This window comes from Oryctolagus cuniculus, chromosome X (genome assembly GCF_964237555.1).
Source record: "Oryctolagus cuniculus chromosome X, mOryCun1.1, whole genome shotgun sequence".
NCBI lineage: Eukaryota > Metazoa > Chordata > Mammalia > Lagomorpha > Leporidae > Oryctolagus > Oryctolagus cuniculus.
This window is the reverse complement of record NC_091453.1, coordinates 91319107-91339000: the sequence shown is the minus strand read 5'-3', so window position 1 is coordinate 91339000 and position 19894 is coordinate 91319107. Positions and strand designations below refer to the sequence as shown.

The following is a 19894-nucleotide window of genomic DNA, read 5'->3' as shown; positions in this document are numbered from 1 at the left end:
CTGGTGTAACCACTATAGGCCCAAACACTCTACCCCATGTTTGTGGACTTATCATCATTCAGTTGAGGCAGGTTTCCTTTTTTGTTTGCACTAAGATTATAAACAGGCATCCCAAGCACTGCAGTAGGCAGCAGTATAGTGTGTTAAGAGCTTGGTGTTAAATCCTGCTCTGAAATTACAGTGGGCACATAGCTGCCTTAGAGTTGGTATTCAAGTAGATCAATACACCTTAAGCATCTCAGTGTCTAGCACCAAGTACACAGCAAATGACAGCTATTGTTTTCCAACTGGTTCAAGAACTTTTGCCCAACTTCCTCTAGAAAGTTCCAACTTGGGAAAATTTTACTCAAGGACATAGATTTATTTGAAAGAATGACAGAGATGTTCTGCCCACTGGTTCATTCAGAATCAGGCAGGGCTGGGCCAGGTGAATGCCAGGAGCCAGAACTTCATCTGAGTCTCTTGCATTGATGGCAGGAACACAATACTTAGGGCGTCACCGACTACCTCTCATTTGGAAAGCAGCTGGATCAGAAGTGTGGAATAGCTAGGACTCGGGTCAGGCACTCAAATAAGGGATGCAGGCCAAAATGTATCTTAACCTGCACCATGATGGCTGCCCCTGAGATTTGCATGTTAAGGAGCTGGCCCTCTGAAGAAGGAAAGGTCAAGGCAAAATGCAAAAGCAAGTGTCAAAGCCCTGAGGTAGCAGTATGCTCGTGGTGTGTGAGGAACAGAAGGAAAACTGGTACAGTGAGGGACTAAGCCATCACTCTTGGAGCTTGGATGAAATAGTGGGCATGGAGGAAGTGATGGATGTGAACATCAGTGTGATGTAGTCTTACTTGTCCCACCTAGCTGGAGCAAAACGGTGCCTGTGGGATTTACTCGGGTTTTTATGCTTGAAGTCCATGTATAGAACCCAAGTTTCCTTTTCTCGGGGAGGAGCTGTGTGATGAGGCAGGCAGGATTACATGCTATTCCTCTTCCAAGGGAAGCAACTGCGATGGTATAATAACAGGGTCCACCAATTTCCTGCAGGTTCATAACGGCTACAGCCCAGGATAAGTTTGAGAGGGGTCGTTCCCACACCTCAATGCTGCTTTCCTGAAAAACAAGGGAATAGGTGTGATTGCTTGGTAACCAGTAATAAGTTGCCCTTTTAGTTTGTCATTTGGTCTTACTGTCAGAACTATCAAGCACTTACAGAAAAGGTTAAAGTTAGCCTGTAGCAAGCATATTTTGGAAATAATTGTTCAAGCAAAAAGCCTGACTACTGATTATAGGATTGAAGTCAAAGGAAAAACCGCTCCTAAAAGATCATTTCAGGGGCTGGTGTACACTGGTGCCCCATGTGAGAGGGCTGGTTTGAGTCCTGGCTGCTCCACTTCCAAACCAGCTCCCAGCTAATGCACCTGGGAAAGCAGTGGAGGATGGCCCAAGTGCATGGGCCCCTGCCACCCACCTGGGAGACCCAGATGAAGTTTTGGGCTCCTGACTTCTGCTTGGCTCAGCCCTAGTCACTGACCATTTGGGTAGTGAATCAGCAGATGGATGAGCTCTCTTTGTCAGTGCACTTCAAATAAATAAACCTTTAAAACCAGTTCATATCCTCATATGTAACAGAGTTAGACCCAGGACGAATGTGGTAGTTGGGAATAGAGCCATCTTAATAAAGTACACACACAAACATTTGGCTGAACTTTAGAGAAAGCGAGAACATGTTCCTGGCCTGGGTTCTCCCCCAGAGCATTATTTACCTTTCTAAGCAGGTACCCCTGCTTGCCCAAGGGGTCCTGGTTGATGGCAATCACATCTTTATTCTGAAGTAAACTTTTGGCTTGAGGGCTGATGTGTCTGAGGTCATTAGACATGATTAAAGGAGCTGCCATGATAGCCCAGAGAGCCATCTGAGTTACTTGTTGATTCCAGCTGAGGCCAAAGTTGCCAATCACTAACTGAGACAAAGAAAGAAATAGTTCAAATGAAGAAAAGATGAACCAATCTGAAAGGTACCTAGATGCCCCATAGAGGGGAATCACGTTAATAAGCATTCTGCTCCAAGCACTCTCCTGGAAAGCCTCCCAAGAACTTAACCTCTACTTACCTTGAATGGCAAACAGGAAACAGGCCGAGTTCAAGGTGATGGACAAGGAGGGCTCAGGTTCTTACCATATCTGGGTCATTCCAGCCCCCTGGTCCAGCGACATCAACAATTTTCTCCTGGTTAGAAGATGTCCAGGCCAAGATACTCTTTATACTTTCCCAGGAATCATAAATGTCAGCAGAATTTCTCCAGTGATTGCAGTATGTCCGAATTTTTGTGTAATTGGGCTGTGAAAACAGGACAGATGCTTTACTTTGTTATCATCCTTGTGATATGAAAAGAGTCCAACTTAAAGGCAGGCAATTGTAGCCTTTAGCTTACAGAGACTATCTTAAGAAGTTTGCTTCTGAAGTAGGCCATGTAACTTAAAATCCTTAGTCGAAGGGACTTTAATACTGTTAACGCTGGGAATATGAGTTTGTGGAAAAATGGAATTTTTAAAAAAGATTATTTATTTGAAAGGCAGAGTCACAGAGAGATCAATCAGTCTTCCATCTGCTGGTTCACTCCTGAAATAGCCACAACATCCGGGGCTGGGCCAGGCTGAAGCTAGGATAGGAGCTTCTTCCAGGTCTCCCACGTGGATGCAGGGGCCCAAGCATTTGGGCCATCTTCCGTTGTTTCCCCCAGGCATATTACCAGGGAGCTGGATTGGAAGTGGAGCAGCCAGGATTCAAATTAGCGCCCAAATAGGATGCCAGCGCTGCAGGTGGAGGCTTAGCTTTCTACACCACAGCACTGGCCCTGGAAAATTGGAAGCATAAGTTTATTTTGGTACAAAAATAATTTTCAGGGGTGGGTATTTGGCCTAGCAATTAAGCTGCCAGTTGGGATGCCTGTGTCCAACACAGGAGTGCCTCAGTTCAGTGCATGGTGTCAGATCCTAATTCCAGCTTCCTGCTAATTCAGACCCTTGAAAGAAGCAGTGATGGTGAGTGGTTGGGTTCCTGCCACCCATGTGGGAGACCTGGACTTTCAGGCTCCTGGCTTCAACTCCTACCCCACCCCAACCACACCCACACCCACCCCTACACACACACCATTGAAAGCGTTTGGGGAGTGAACCAGCAGGTGAGAGTGTGTGCTCTGTTAAAAAAAAAAATATGGGCTGGTACTATGGTGTAGCCGGTAAAGCTGATACCTGCCGACATCCCATGTGGGCCCTGGCTGCTCCATTTCAGATCCAGCTCCATGCTAATGCACCTGGGAGAGAAGCAAGAGGATGGCTCAAATGCTTGGGTCCCTGCACCCACGTGGGAGACCTGGATGAAGCTCCTGGCTCCTGCCTTTGGATTGGCCCTGTTCTGGCTGTTGTGGCCATTTGGGGAGTGAACCAGCTGATGGAAGATTCTCTCTCTCTCTCTTTCTCGCTCTCTGCTTATCTCTCTATGTAACTCTACCTTTCAAATAAAACAAAAATTTTCTGAATCCATGTAGTTTTTTTATAATACATATTTTTCACGTGTCATGGAAAAAGTTCAAAATTTTATACCCCAATTCTTCTGTACCTTTGTATACCAAATGGCAAGTACATGCTGAGATTATAGAGATTATTTTCTTTACACTTCATTATGTTTTCCAACTTTTTTAAAAAAAGATTTATTTACTTGAAAGGCAGTTACAAAGAGAGGGAGAGAGATCTATTTGTTCACTCCCCAAATGGCTGCAACAGCTGTGCTGGGCCAGGACAAACTGAAGCCAGGAGGCAGGAACTCCATCAGGGTCTCCCATATGGATGGCAGGGGCCCAATACTTGGGCCATCTTCTGGTGCCTTCCTAGGCACATCAAACAGGGAGCAGGATAGGAAGCGGAGCAGCTGGGATTCAAACTGGAACACTTGCTATGGGCTGCCAGTGTCACACTTGGTGGCCTGAGCTGCTGTGCCACAATACTGGCCCCTCCAACTTTTCCAAAATAGATGTACATTGATTTTATAATCAGAAATAAGTAAAATGATTTTAATGAGTAAAAACAAAAGCTGCAAAAATTATACAGGACTCCATTAAGCATATATTAGAAAATCTGAATCTCAGTCACAAAATTGCTTAATGAAATGGATAAAAGTTTGTTGATAGATAGATGGGATATCTGAGGTTTAAGATGCCAAGAAAAAGATGAGATTACTTTGCAGAGAAAATAATAGGGATTTATCCCATAGTTATTACTTATTGTGTTAGGGTTACAGTAATAAAGTCAGACAAGGTCCCTGCCCTCATGGAGTTTACATCCTAATAAAGAGATAGACAATAAACAAGTCAACAAATACTTGTATGAGGTGCTAAGATCTTAGAGGACAAACAGATTACTGTGTTAATGGATAAAGTGTTGTTTTTTGAAGTAGTTAGAAAAGACCCATCTGAGTATGTGGCATTTAGTCTGACATTTCTTCCCTTTCTTTGGAAAATATATTTTCATCTACTTGAAAGGCAGAGGGAGGAAGGGAGGGGAGAGAGAAAGGGAGAGAAAGAGAATATGAATGAATATGAATCATTGTTGGTTCACTCCTCAAATGCATGCAACAGCTAGGGCTAGACCAGGCTGAAGCCAGGAGCCCAGAACTCCATCCAGGTCTCCATGTTGGGTGGCAGGAATCCAGGTACTTGGGCTGACGTCTGCTGCCTTGTAGGCACATCAGCAGGAAGTGGGACTGGGACTCGAACCAGGCACTCCAATATGGAGTGTGGGCATCCCAAGAGATGGTTTAACCTGCTGTGCTACAGCCCCTGCCCCTGAGATTTCAGTGCTATGGAGCTGGCCCTTTAAAAAATCCTGGGGATGAATGGTTCAGGCAGACAATTAAAAGCAAGTATCAAAGCGCTGAGGCAGCAATATGCTTACGGTGTCGAGGGGCCCAAAGGATACCAGTATAGTGAGGGAAGGATTCATCACTGTTTTGGAGGTTGGAGAGGCAGGCAAGGGCTAGATGAGTGGAGTCTGACTACTCCAAGTGCAATGGGAAGCCAGTTAAGAGTTTTAAGCAAGGGAATCATATTTATATGCCAACGAGATAATTCTGGTGCAGCTTAGAAAATAGATGGGGGTTGGGAAAGAATGGAAGTCAAGATATCAGGCTGTCAGAGCAGTGTCAGGGAGAGATGCTAGTGTTTTGGAAGGCCAGGGTGGATGCAGTGGAGATGGGAAGATGTGGGCTGACTCAGGATAGATTTCAGAGATAGCACTGTCATGACTGCTGACGGATAGGACATGAATGATGAGATAAAGGGAAGACTCGCCCAGGATAACTTCCTAGGTTTTGGTAGCTTGGACTACCATCTGACAGTGGTGATGGTAAGAGGTGGTCAGATCCTGGGAGAGATGGTAGGATGGTACTATTAAAGAAGGTTGGACTCTGAAGGAGACCCCCATTCCTTTGCTCTCAAGTTCTGAAAAATCTATCAACCTGGCTCTATTGGATTCTGGGCTCACTAGCTCACCTTATGAAAGGGCCACATATAAAGAGGCCACTCACAGGAGTATACAATGCTTCTGCCAGTCCTGTTCAGAGCCAAGGACATGTACTGATAACCTGTATGAGAAAACAATGGGTAGAATAAGGGCAAGAAGAGAATTTCCAGCTGGGGAGCTTTCTAGATATTTTACGAGCCTGCTTGGAAGGTCCATGATATATATATATTTATATGTATAAATTTATATATATTATAAATTATAATATACATAATTTTTTGAGAAACAATATTATCCCAGGCTTTGTGGTAAAGAGTCTGGTTTATTTATTTATAAGAGACACACACAACTCCCATCTGCTGGTTCACTCCCGAAATGCCTGCAACAGCTGAGGCTGGGCTGGACAAACGCCAGGAGCCAGGAACTCAATCTAGGTCTCCCAGAGGGGTGGCAAGGACCCACCTACTTAAGCCATCATGGCTGCCTCCCAGCATCTGTATTAGCCAAGCTGGAGTCAGGAACTGGAGCTGGGTGTTAAAACCAGGTATTCCAGTGTAGAACGGGGATGTGAATTGGCATCTCATGAGGCCAAATGCCCACCACTTATGTTTTTAACCAGCAGCAGGGACACATAGTGCTCTGTACTTAAATTGTGTATAGTATCTTCCAGACTGCTGGGGTTATTCTGAAAGGTAGTGTAGAGATGGTATATATATTTAGGAGAGGCAGGACTGCAGATGCTTCCTTCTTTGGGACAGTTTGACATCCTGAAATCTTCTCTAAATGATATTATAAAGAGACAAAAATATAAATTCTAATTAACACTTAGAGTCTTCTTAATTTAAAAGTGTATAAATAAGGGGCTAGTGCTGTGGTGTAGTGGGTAAAGCCACCGCCTGCAGTGCCAGCATCCCATATGGGCACCAGTTCAAGTCCCGGGTGCTCCACTTCCAATCCAGCTTGCTGCTGTGGCCTGGGAATGCAGTGGAAAATGGCCCAAGTCCTTGGGTCCCTGCACCCACATGGGAGACCTGGGAGAAGCTCCTGGCTCCTGGCTTCGGATCGGCGCAGCTCCAGCCGTTGTGGCCATCTAGGGAGTGAACCAGTAGATGGAAGACCTCTCTCTCTGTCTCTGCTTCTCTCTCTGTGTAACACTGACTTTTAAATAAATAAATAAATCTTTTAAAAAAAGTGTATAATACTAGCCATGCGTAGCCATGCATGGATTTTACATATATGAATAAATGAATGGAAGAGCAAACTGAAAGAAGAGGCAGGGACTATGGTGCATCGAGAATTAGTATTTCCAGTAATGTGTCTGGGCATTTAAAATCTGAAGATTAGTCTTGTGCCTCAGCATTTTTGCTTTTTGTCCATGACTAAATCTCTTGAATTAAACATACCTTCAATCAAATGCTTCACACTGTCACAGTGACAACCATCAAATTTTAGCAGATCTACTCCCCAGTCAGCAAAGGTCTGGGCATCAGTGTCATAGTGGCCGAAACTCCCAGGGTACCCTGCACAGGTTTTATTTCCAACATCTGCATAAATCCCTAGCTTTAGTCCTTTGCTGTGGACCTGAAATGAAAGGAAAAGAAGAGTCACCACAATAGAAGGGTTATCATGAAGCAGCAGAGAGAACCGCTCCGGGCTAGGGGCAAAGACAAGTGCAGTTCAGCAGGTATTGAGGATGCTTTCCCCCACAACATCCTCAAAATTATCCAGATGAGTCTGTTGGGAGACAAAGAACAACTACCCCAATTCTGCTGAGGCAATTCAAACTATAGATACGACCTACAGCACAGAACTGAGGAGAAAGCCATCAGCCACTCTAATTTTCCTGATGGGATCCCAAGTTACCTTATCGAGCAATCAATGATAGGCTTATCTTGACAAAGATTCTGTCCTTTTCTTTTTTTTTAAGAGGAAAGGTTTATTGTCAGGCAAGGGAAGCCCCGACAGGAAGCCTCTGTCCTTGACCAAATTTTAGTTCAATTTCTCAGCCTTGTCCTCCACTAGGCCTGGACCTTGGCTTTCCTTTTTCGTCCTAGAGGGTCTGTTTTTAGCAAGAATCCTGCTAAGTTACTCCTCCCCTTCATATTTGATCAAGTTCTTTCATCCTCCCCTACTTGATGCCCAAGTCCATGCCATCCCTTTAGCAAAAATCCTCCTATCCTTGGTGTCTTTTAGTAATTTTCTATCTACTAATCCCTTCAATCTGCTGACTGCAAATCCCCACTTGTCTTTGTTGTATTGATTTGAGCTTGGCTCTTTCCCCTGTTGTATTAGTACTGTAAATCCTGTCTTCATTGCCTTAACTAGAGTTGAGCTCTATTTCTCTTCAACAATCTCAGAATATTTTCCAAAATTTTAGTTCATGGAACAGTTACAATAGCTTCCCAAAGCTTATATGGAAATACATGAATACATATGTCAATGATCCAATTCCTTTTTTTAAAAGATTTATTTATTTATTTGAAAGAGTTACACAAAGGGGGGGGAGGTCTTCCATCTGCTGGTTCACTCCCCAATTTGCCACAACGGCCGGAGCTGCGCCGATCTGAAGCCAGGAGCCAGGAGTTTCTTCCGGGTCTCCCACGCAGGTGCAGGGGCACAAGGACTTGGGCCATCTTCTACTGTTTTCTCAGGCCATAGCAGAGAACCGAATTGAAAGTGGAGCAGCTGGGACTAGAACCGGTGCCCATATGGGATGCTGGTGCTACAGGCCAAGGCATTAACCCGCTGTGCCACAGCGCTGGCCCCCCAATTCCTTTTATTTCTTAGAAAATTCAGTGCTTTCAGCAAAAGGAGGACTTCTTCAAGATAAGCTTCAAGAGCTACTGCAAGGGGCCAGCATAGTGATGCAGCGGGTAAGCTGTTGCCTAAGATGCCGGCATTCCATATAGATGCTGGTTTGAGTCCCTGCTGCTCCACTTCTGATCCAGCTCCCTGCTAATGCACCTGAGAAAGCAGCGGAAGATGGCCCAAGTGCTTGGGCCCCTGCCACCCACATGGGAGACCTGAAAGAAGCTCCTGGCTTCAGCCTGGCCCAGCCTTGGCCATTGTGGCCACCTTGGGAGTGAACCAATAGATGGACAATCTCTCTCTCTCTCTCTCTCTCTCTTCTAACTTTGACTTTCAAATCAATCAATAACTAAATCTTTTAAAAATGAAGCTTTAAAGAAAAGAGCTATTGCAAAACATACAGTAAATCTGCTGATGGGATGAAAATGACCTGATAAGCCTTACAATACAAAGTTCGGATAACAGCAGGGACTCTATTTTCTGAGTGTCACAAGGGCTGTTTCTGAACAAGCTTCTGTACAGAAGTACTTTTAATCCCATGAATGAAAAAGGAAATTATCTACAAACTCACATAATCAGCAAGGCGGCGGATCCCCCCAGGAAAGCGCTGAGGGTCCGCCTGAAGCCTGCCTTCTGGATCTCTTTCGGGAGCCATCCAACAGTCATCAATGCAGAGGTATTCATAACCGGCATCCTTCCAGCCATCTGAGACCATGAGCTCTGCCATCTGCATGAAGAGATGCTCACTGAAAGAAATTGCAGTAATTATTACAAGTCAGGAAAGGAATGCTCAGGTATCTCCTATTTGTCAGGCACCTTGGAATTACACAATTTTTTTTTCAACCCAGTAATAGTGTATTAGTAATCATAACCAATACAGGGTAAAATGAACTGTCCTTCCCATTTTCTCTCTGCACTACCCGTTTAATACTTCTACCCTTAAACCCCCAAACAATTAAAATAGCAAAGAGAAATACATGATGAAATCAAAGTCATTAAAGCTAAGTTCAGCAGAGCACAAAACTGCAGAGTGAAAGGCAGAGTTGCAGTGAGGCAGAGTCAGAGAGAGGTCTTCCATCTGCTGGTTCACTCCCCAAATGGCCACAATGGCCAGAGCTGAGCTGATCTGAAGCCAGGAGCCAGGAGCTTCTTCCAGGTCTCCCACGTGGGTGCTGGGGCCCAAGCACTTGGGCCATCTTCTTCTGTTTTTCCAGGCCATAGCAGGGAGCTGGGTCAGAAGAGGAGCAGCTGCGACTTGAACTGGCACTCATATAGGATGCTGGCACTGCAGGCAGTGGGATTTACCCACTATACCACAGCGCCGGCTCCAGGAATTTGCATTTGTAAAATCTTTGGACAAGTATGTATCAAAATGAATTCACCTTTGGACCCAGTAATTAGTCTTGTGAGGAATGACTCAGTTAAGAATCAGGTGACATAAAAATTGAAGAGCCCAAATAGCTACCAACTAGGGATTGCTTAAGTGAATTATGGCATACACATATAATTTGCATTTATGAAACTCTTACTCTGTGCCAAACACTCTAGCCTGCTTACATTTAGATAGGATAATTACTCTGCTTGATGTCACAGGGATAAATAACAATGAGGTAGAATTGAACCCACGCAGGGCACCAGAGTCTTGCCATTAACTGTGCCTGACATAAACATGATCCATTTTCATAGGAACTAATGGGGAAAAAAATCCGTTTCCATTTACACAGAAAAGAATCCAAGGTTATATATGAGGGTGCTTCAAAAAGTTCATAGATGTCGGGTGGGCACTGCAGTGCAGTGCTTTAAGCCCCTGCATCCCTCATCAGAGTGCCTGGTTCCAGTCTCAGCTGTTCCATTTCTGATCCTCCTCCCTGCTAATGCGCCTGGGAAAGCAGTGGAGGAAGGCCCAGGTAAATGGGCCCCTGCACACATGTGAAAGACCTGGATGGAGTTCCTGGCTCCTGGCTTCAGTCTGGCCCAGCCCCAACCATTGTGGCCATTTGAGGAGTGAACCAGAGGTTGGAAGACCGTTCTTGCTCTCTCTCTCCCTTTCTCTGTCACTCTTCCTTTCAAATAAATGAAAATAAATATTAAAATAAACTTCTTTTAATTTTGCACTTTTTAAAGTGCCCTTTTTTTTAAAGATTAATTTTATTTATGTGAAAGGCAGAGTTACAGAAAGAGAGAGGGAGGGACAGAGAGAAAGAAATCTTCCATCTGCTGGTTCACTTCCCAGATGGCTGCAACAGTCAGGGCTGTGCCAGGCTGAAACCAGGCGCCAGGAGCTTCTTTTGGGTCTCCCACATGGGTGCAGAGGCCTAAGCACTTGGGCCATCTTCAAGTACTTTCTCAGGCCATTAGCAGGGAGCTAGATTGTAAGTGGAGCCATATCCACTAACATATGGGATGTCAGTGTTGCAGGCAGCAGCTTAACCTACCACACCACAACACAATGCTGGCCCTGGTATTAACTTTTTTTTTTATTTGAAAGGCAGAGTAATAGAAATAGAGAGAGAGAGAGAGGGAGAGAGCGAGCGAGCACACTTCCATCTGCTGCTTCGCTCCCCAACTGTCCACGACAGCCAGGGGCCAGGAACTCCATCCAGATCTCCTATGTGGGTGGCAGGGGCCCAAGTACTTGGGACATCATCTGCTTCCTTCCATTAGCAGGGAGCTGGATGGGAAGCAGAGCAGCTTGGAGTCAAAGTGGCCAGCATCCCAGGCAGTGGCTTAACCTGCTGTACTTCGATGTCGGCCCCTCCTGACATTTTTTTTAAAGATTTATTTTATTTATTTGAAAGAGTTACAGAGAGAGGTAGAGTGAGTGAGAGAGAGACAGAGAGAGACAGAGACAGAGAGGTCTTCCATCCGCTGGTTCACTTTCCAAATGGCTGCAATGGCCAGAGCTGTGCCGATCTGGAGCCAGGAGCTTCTTCTGAGTCTCTCACGCGGGTGCAGGGGCCCCACAGCAGCCAGGACTTGAATGGGCACCCATATGGGATGCCGGCACTGCAGGCTGGGGCTTTAACCTGCTGTGCCACAACGCTGGCTCCCCATTAACATTTTAACCATGACCATTTCTGGATGGTAGAGTTCCAGAAATTTAAATTTTCATTATATTCTTCTTTACCATGTACAGTTTTTGAAATGACCAAGCACTAGTTTTATAATCAGATACAAAAATAACACAGTCATTGTTTATAAAAAGAAGACAGGAAAAGAAAAAAACCCATTGGGGGCTCAATTGGCACACTTTGTACTCCTGGGTCACAACAGACTGAGTCTGACAGTTAGAAGGCCAAGTTCTTCTATCATATGGAACCGACATCGTGACTTAATCTGTAAAGATAGTCGCAGGAAGAAGTTATGGACAGAGAAGTATTGTTACTGCTGGCCTTTAGAGAGACCTCTGCACCATGGGGTACTGTATTATGTTTTTAGCAGTATTTATTAGTGATTCTTTTAAAAAAGATTTATTTATTTATTTGAAAGGCAGAGTAGCAAAGAGAGAGGCAGAGACACACAGAAAGAGATATCTTCCATTGGGCTGGTTCACTGCCCAAATGGCTGCAATGGCCCAGGCTGAGCCAGGCCAAAGCCAGGAGCCTGGAACTCCATCTGGGTCTCCTACGTGGCTGGTAGGGCCCAAAAACTTGGGCCATCTCCTGCTTTCCCAGGAGCATTAGCAGGGAACTGGATGGAAAGTGGAGCAGCCGGGACTTGAACCAGAGCTCATAGAGGATGCTGGCAACGCAGGTGGCAGCTTAGCCCACCACCGGGCCACAACACTGGCTCCCAGCAGTAATTCTTAACTTTTTCTGGATCATAGATCCCTTTGAGAATCTTAAGAAAGATAAACATCTTTTCTCTAGAGAAATATACACATATTTACAGGTTACATTCCTTTCGGCATAGATTCTGACTAAGAACATTTGTTTTATACGCTTGAGGGATCAGACACTTCCAATAGCTTATCTGATCGAAAGCTCACCCGTGTGAGATAAAAACTATTGTTAGCTTTCTGAGTGAGCTCCATGAAGTAAAAAAGTTGTTATCCCAATTTACAGACACGAATTGCAAGGGTCAGATAGGTTCAATATGTATCTAATCCAGCCTCAGCTCTCGTTTTACATGTGTAAAATGCCCCCAGGTCAACGTTCCAGCTTGAGGCCACGCTCAAAATCAAGGGGGCAGAGGAGATCTCAGAAACCTCCATGTCTCTCTAACTTCCTAGATTTACAGCTAAGGAACCCGTGACCTCCAAAAAGAAGAAAGGGCGTGAGTCTTAGTTCCCCGTCGCTCCTTACCCACCCTAGGTTTCTTCAGGGATAGTTCACGGCCAGCACCTGGCCGAGGCAGTGCCAAAGTTCACAAGAAGAATCGGAATGGAATCAGAAGGTCAGTGGAGACAGTCTCTAGCTGCATTACTAGAAAGAAAGGAGGGGTGAGGGGTGAGGGGTGGGGGGAGGGGGGAGGAAATGGCAGGTAGTGGCCACTGGGTGGACTCCCACGGCAGGAGCAAGTTTAGGGCTAGTCCTGATCCGGGAGCGATTGCTGGGGATAAAAAAGCAAAAAAGCAGCAGGAGTATGAGAGCTCTCCCTTGGGCTCACGTGTTTTCGTTGAGACCCCTCCATTCCCCCAAACACACTGAGACAAACACACATGGAAAAGCGACGGGAAGGAGACACCTAGTAGCTGATACCTGATGCAGGATTCCGGCTCTGCCTGGCAGTCAAGGTTACATAGGAAGCGCTCCCAGTGTAGCCAGCCCATGGTAGGCGTCCTCGCCAAGCCATTGTCCAATGCCCTGGCCCCAGGGACGCCCCAGAAAAATAGGAAGAGGAAGCGAAGTGCAAGCAAGCAACCCCGCCACTGACGTCCGCGTCCCGACTTCATTGTCACGGTGATCGCACAGTGCAGATTTCTGTAGGTAAACTGGCTTTTAAGTTGAACCTTATGGGCGGACCAATCATCGAGAAGCTATTAAGGAGTGACGTTATTGTTTCTCCGGCAACTGGGACGGTTATCCCCGGAGGCGGGCCAATGAGCGGTCACGTAAAACGTACCTGTAACCAATCACACTCTTCCTTTCTTGATACTGGCCCGCCCTATTTCCATACCAGAAGGCAGTGCGCCACTTTAGTGATCCCGGGTTTGAGCCGAGAGTTGCTCACGTGACCGAGATCTCACATGACGTAGGTGCTCACGTGATCACTCGCTTACGTGAGCAGAAGTAGTTCTGGTCGTCGTCTATCGTCTCGCTATAGCCGTTTGAGGGAAGAAGAAGGAAAATTACCCGGTATCATTAGAGGTTGGTGTGTAGGTGGGAACTGGGGACCCGGGGAGGTGGTGGTGATGATGAAGACCAGAGCGGGGTCCGCGGGCCGCCTCCGCCTTTTTCGTTCTCTTTCCCCTCCCCCCTCCCCCTCCCCCCTCCCCCTCATCTCAGTGCCGGGAAGCCGCCTTTGCTGCGCCTGTTGGGGAAATGGTGGACGATCATGATTGTGTCTGTGTTTTTGTATCTCTCTCTGATTGGGCCGGTTTCAGGGAGCCCCTAAGAGGGACCGTAAGGGGAAAACCTTTGAAAACCATGGGCCCGAGTTAGGAGAAAGCGGTGGTCTGAGAACGGGTCCATCCATCCCCGCGCTCAGGCGCCACTGCCTGATTGTCTGTGCCGGGGGGAGGCCCCAAGTGAATTCTGTCTGTAGAGTCACATCTAGGCAAATGCTGCGTGCCTGGCAGAGGCGCCCGAGAAGTGCTTATCCTGAATTAAGTATTTGAACAGCGTTTATTTTTCTGCTTATACCAACAACCCACATGCTCAATTTCGAACGTTCTAAAAATAACAATATACTTTACACATTTTTTTTTAAAAGACACGTAATTCACCACTCGGAGGTAACAACTCAACCTCGTGTCGTTATAGTTTTTTTTAAAAAGTATGTGTATAGCACACATATTAAATACACAGATTGTTAACTCACAAATGAAAGCCCGATTCCTACTTTGGGCAAAAGAGTCCCGGTGGCCTTACCCACGAGATGTAGAATTGAAGCAGAATCTCCGTGCCACTACCCAGGGGGCTGGCTCTGGAGCCGTGGAGCGCTGCAGGAACGTTAAATGGGACAGAGCGTCTCGGGGCTAAGACAGGCGAAAAGCCAGTCCGTAAATCTGTCACCGAGACCTAAGGATGGTTTAGAGGAAGACTGTTAGCACTAGAGATGCAGCCACATAATAAGCGACTCGCGTCGGGGAGTCGCATCCCCATTGTAGTTTTATGGCAGTTACTACACTTTGCACTTTCTTTCCAAGAGGCCCACTGCGCCCAGGCGATTTCACATCAGGCAGCCTAGCTACAAAACTCTAACGTTTTATGAAATTTGTTAGACCAAATCCCAGAAAAGCAAACATTTTAATTTGTTTTTGTTACTTTTTTTGGCTGAACGAAATGGTTATTTTCTGCAGAAAATTAGGAATGCACACGAAATTTAAAAATTAAAATGGGAAAAGCCATAAACTCAGAGTAATCTCTAGTAACATCTGACATAGTCCCCATGCATCTACGTTTCCTAAAAAATTTTTAATTCCAATACAGTCAATTTAAATGACTATAACTGCATAGAGGTATGTAACATAAAAGGTGAAAATCCTCCTTCATTTCCTCAACCCTCCAGTTCTCAAAAGCAAGTTTGTATTACGTGCTTTGGGATTCCTGCTATGCATTTACATACCTATATACATGCATGCTTATATTTTAATGTAACTAGGATCGTGCTATGTAAATTCTTTTAAGTTTTGAGATCTTTTCTGGATCGGGGCAGATTTTTTTTTAAAGGGCTGCATAGCATTCTGTCTTAAAGATAAAATATAATTAATTCAGCAATCCCCCTATTGATAACTATTTAGATTTCTAATTTTCTGCCATTACTAACAGTGCCTCAGTGATCATTTGTAAGTATTTCTCTTGACCAGATTCCTGGAAGGAATTCTAGCAGGGTCAAGGGGTATGTGAATGTTTGTTTATTTTTTACATAGTTGAGGTTATCAAGTAGCTGTGATCTTGCATCATTTAAAGATAGTAGCATTAGTCATTTCTTTGGTTCTTATTTTCTAAGTTTTCAATTAAATGGGTGCTCCGTTTTTCTTACTAAAATACGTTTCAGTGAATATAGTTCTGTAAATCTTTGTCTGAATTACAGGTCATTCGTTCGGGGCACATAACTTGAAGTGGATTTCCTGTCGCATTTGCTTTCCAGAGATAGTGTATCAGTTTTCACTCCTAGTAGAGTATTAGTTTGTGAACCCCGAATAGCACTGACTTACTATTGCTATGTAATTTCTACTATCTTGATGGGTGAAAAATGTTGATCATCTGGTTTTAGCTTGTATTTCTGATGATTAATGACGTTTGAACATTTCCCAGACTCCTCTCCTGTATCTTTCCCTATACCTCGATTCCCTCTATATTTAATGTGTTATCCAGTCCCACAGATGTTACTTTTTTGATATGTGTAGAACACATCTTTCTTCCCTCTTTTACTGCTGTTGTGTTAGTGAATCCTTTAACATCGCTCCAAGAGCTTGTTGGAACTAATCTTGCCTGTTTCACCTCAGTCCCCTTCTGATTGAGTGCCACACTGTTGCCAGGGTGATCTGTCTGGAAGGGTTATGATGACGTCACTCCCTCACTCCCCCGTTTAAGACCTGTAAAAAGCCCTTAGCATTTGTATATCAAATAAGGCCTTCAGCATCTGATCTCTGCCTTGCCAGCCTCATCCCGTGCTTTGCCCTCTGCTATTTTATGTTCTGTCCGAATTTTTAAAATTTGTTTATGGATCCTTCAAGGGATTCGTCTGTTTAGTTTAACTGTTCTGCCTCCAGCTGATAGAAATTGATAAACTAGTCCCTGCTATATACTTTCCTTATACCCTGCACCAAGTTCTGTTGTAACAGATACAATGTATATTTGCACTTTTATCTTTAGTGAAGACATACAGTGCCCCATAGGACCCAAAAGCCCTTTCTGGGTTTATTGATTCTTGTATGCCAGACCCAAGTACCAGACCTGGCAACAACAACAGAAATGTTGGTAAAATGAAAACTTGGACTCCCGATAATGACTTCTGTCCATTTACCTCTTAGATCTTAAGATTGCCCTGATTGACGTTGCATGAGTTCTTTATGTAGTCAGGATAGTAGTGTATTTGCTGCAGGTGTCTTCTCAGGTGTGTTTTGTTTGTGAAACAAAAATCTCCCATAATCCTACCATCCGAAGTAACCACCATCAATAGTCCCCAGTATATAACAGGTATTAAATAAGTCATTTATGAATGAGTGAATGAGATCAAAATCTGTTGTAGTCTTTTTACTTATACAGATGTCTTTTACGACGCTTGTCAGCATCATTGAATTTGTTTTAGTAGTTTGTTCTTGTGTCTTACTATGTTGTGAACATTTTTCCATGACAGTAGTCTTCTGGTTTATTTTGCAGTTCCACTGAAATTACATTGAGCCAAGCTTGCCACCAAGAGCCCAACAGTCATCATGATGCTGAGCACGGAAGGCAGGGAAGGGTTCGTGGTGAAGGTCAGGGGCCTACCCTGGTCCTGCTCAGCTGATGAAGTTATGCGCTTCTTCTCTGATTGCAAAATCCAGAATGGCACATCAGGTATTCGTTTCATCTACACCAGAGAAGGCAGACCAAGTGGAGAAGCATTTGTCGAACTTGAATCTGAAGATGAAGTGAAATTGGCTTTGAAGAAGGACAGAGAAACCATGGGACACAGATATGTTGAAGTATTCAAGTCCAACAGTGTTGAAATGGATTGGGTGTTGAAGCATACAGGTCCGAATAGTCCTGATACTGCCAACGATGGCTTCGTCCGGCTTAGAGGACTCCCATTTGGCTGTAGCAAGGAAGAGATTGTGCAGTTCTTTTCAGGGTTGGAAATTGTGCCAAATGGGATGACACTGCCGGTGGACTTTCAGGGGCGGAGCACAGGGGAGGCATTTGTGCAGTTTGCCTCGCAGGAGATAGCTGAAAAGGCCTTAAAGAAACACAAGGAAAGAATAGGACACAGGTACATTGAAATCTTCAAGAGTAGCCGAGCTGAAGTCCGAACCCACTATGATCCCCCTCGGAAGCTCATGGCTATGCAGCGGCCAGGTCCTTATGACAGGCCAGGGGCTGGCAGGGGGTATAATAGCATTGGCAGAGGAGCTGGCTTTGAAAGGATGAGGCGGGGTGCCTATGGTGGAGGCTATGGAGGCTATGATGACTATGGCGGTTATAATGATGGGTATGGCTTTGGCTCTGATAGATTTGGAAGAGACCTCAATTATTGTTTCTCAGGAATGTCTGATCATAGATACGGAGACGGTGGGTCCAGTTTCCAGAGCACTACAGGGCACTGTGTACACATGAGGGGGTTACCTTACAGAGCCACTGAGAATGATATTTATAATTTTTTCTCGCCTCTTAATCCCATGAGAGTCCATATTGAAATTGGACCGGATGGCAGGGTTACTGGTGAGGCCGATGTTGAATTTGCTACTCATGAAGATGCAGTAGCAGCTATGGCAAAAGATAAAGCTAACATGCAACACAGATACGTGGAGCTCTTCTTGAATTCTACCGCAGGGACAAGTGGAGGAGCTTATGATCACAGCTATGTAGAACTCTTTCTGAATTCTACAGCAGGGGCAAGTGGTGGTGCTTACGGCAGCCAAATGATGGGAGGAATGGGCTTATCCAATCAGTCCAGTTACGGGGGTCCTGCTAGCCAGCAGCTGAGTGGCGGGTATGGGGGCGGTTATGGTGGTCAGAGCAGTATGAGTGGATATGACCAGGTTCTGCAGGAAAACTCCAGTGACTACCAGTCAAACCTCGCTTAGGTAGAGAAGAGGCATGTAGCAGCTACTATACAGAAATAAAAGCTGTGCATTTATGGGAGTGGAATAGAGTGGGAGGGATGTTTAGTATATCCAGTATGATTGGCAAGTGGGAACTACAATTGATTCTGACCACTTTTGGTCAGTTTCCTCTCTTTCCTTTCTTTCTTTTTATCTTTCTCCTTTTTTAAGAAAACAAAAGATTAAGTTTAACAGTTTTGCATTACAGGCTTGTGATTCCTGCTTACTGTAAAGTGGAAGTCAAGATTGTTTTAAAACTTTATGCTCAGTCATTTTAAACACTGAAACATTCAGCTAGGATGTAATAACAAAGTTCAGTATTGACCATAACTGTTAAAACAATTTTCAGCTTTCCTCAAGTTAGTTATGTTGTAGGAGTGTACCTAAAGCAGGAAGCATATTTAGGTTAAAGCAGTTTCGCTTATGTTAAATGTTGCTCTTATACCACAATACATTGAAAACTTCAGATGCATGTTGAGAAACATGCTTTTCTGTAAAACTCAAATATAGGAGCTATGTCTACGATTCAAAGTGAAAACATTTGGCATGTTTGTTAATTCTAGCTTTTTGGTTCAATATCCTGTAAGGCACGTGAGTGTACACTTTTTTTTTTTAAGATCTGGGACAATTTTGAGATGTAATACCAATACTTTAGGAGTTTGGTCGTGTTGTTTGTATGAAATTCTGAGGCTTTGATTTAAATCTTTCCTTGTATTGTGATTTCCATTTAGATGTATTGTACTAAGTGAAACTTGTTAAATAAATCTTCCTTTTAAAAACTGGAAAAATACTCTTGTACAGCTTGACCTTTATTCTAATTGACTTTATGATCCCCTGCTGTTGAAATTGAAAATTTTCAATTATAAATGATACATTAGCATCTTTGTATATACACCATTGTGTGTATCATTAATTATTTCTAAGATATATTCATAGAAGTAGATTTGCTGACTCAAAGATACACACATTTTTAAGGCTGTGAGTTGTCTTACCAGGAAGATGCTGGTACTTTGTCTTTCCACCAGGAGTGTGTGTTTTTATGTTTTCTCCCAAACCCTCCTTAAGGATGCACAGAATTTTTTCCTAACTCGGTTTGTTGAAAAATGATGTCCCATTGCTATTTTAACTTGCATTTCTTTAATACAGAGGCTGACCGTTTTCCTCTTTCCTTCTGCTCTTACTACCGTGTCCACAGGACTACTGAGCTGCACCAGAGACTTTGTATTTTATCCAGCCAGTATTCTCCAAAACCCAGAGAAGTACAAGCAAGTAATTTTAACCACAAATTAGACCTAAGGAGTATTTGTATGTTTAAAAAAGTATATAGTAGGCTGGTGTTTTAGAAAGAATTCCGTCTTTTGAGTGCACTGATACAGCCTGTAAACACGGTTTCCTTTTAAGCTTTCCAGGGCATCCAAGGCGTGTGTGACATTAGTGGTGCTCTCATTGAGTGTATCTGCATCATTTGCAGCACCTGCTGAGTTTCTGACTCCCTAGTCCAGAGTGCTGCTGCAGAATAGCTACTGCTGCTTGTCTCAGGACCCCATTTGGAGACTCATTACGGTTCTCCGATGGCCAGAGGCCCATTTAACCCTGGAACAGCGACTTACAGGAGCAGCTTCCTTGATGATTGATTCTTGATTGCCTCCCCTTTGTTCCTCTA

General features: G+C 44.4%; 2 protein-coding genes across 3 annotated transcripts; one reads left to right on the top strand and one right to left on the bottom strand.

Moving 5' to 3' along the window:
- Positions 1 to 340: 340 nt before the first annotated feature.
- Positions 341 to 13335, bottom strand: GLA (galactosidase alpha). Its single transcript, XM_002720349.5, has 7 exons — positions 13022 to 13335; positions 8893 to 9067; positions 6917 to 7094; positions 5543 to 5634; positions 2173 to 2334; positions 1761 to 1958; positions 341 to 1107 (listed from the first exon to the last, which is right to left on the bottom strand). Exons 1-7 carry the CDS (start codon positions 13213 to 13215, stop codon positions 826 to 828), a joined length of 1281 nt encoding a protein of 426 aa, XP_002720395.2. The 5' UTR covers positions 13216 to 13335; the 3' UTR covers positions 341 to 825.
- Positions 13336 to 13419: 84 nt separating this feature from the next.
- HNRNPH2 (heterogeneous nuclear ribonucleoprotein H2) lies at positions 13420 to 19019 on the top strand. Of its 2 annotated transcripts, none has more exons than XM_008273123.4 (2): positions 13420 to 13630; positions 16811 to 19019. In XM_008273123.4, exon 2 carries the CDS (start codon positions 16864 to 16866, stop codon positions 18211 to 18213), a length of 1350 nt encoding a protein of 449 aa, XP_008271345.1. In that variant the 5' UTR covers positions 13420 to 13630; positions 16811 to 16863; the 3' UTR covers positions 18214 to 19019. The 2 variants fall into 2 exon arrangements, with proteins under 2 accessions (XP_008271345.1, XP_069923005.1); XM_070066904.1 differs by having other exon boundaries at positions 13508 to 13642.
- Positions 19020 to 19894: the final 875 nt, after the last annotated feature.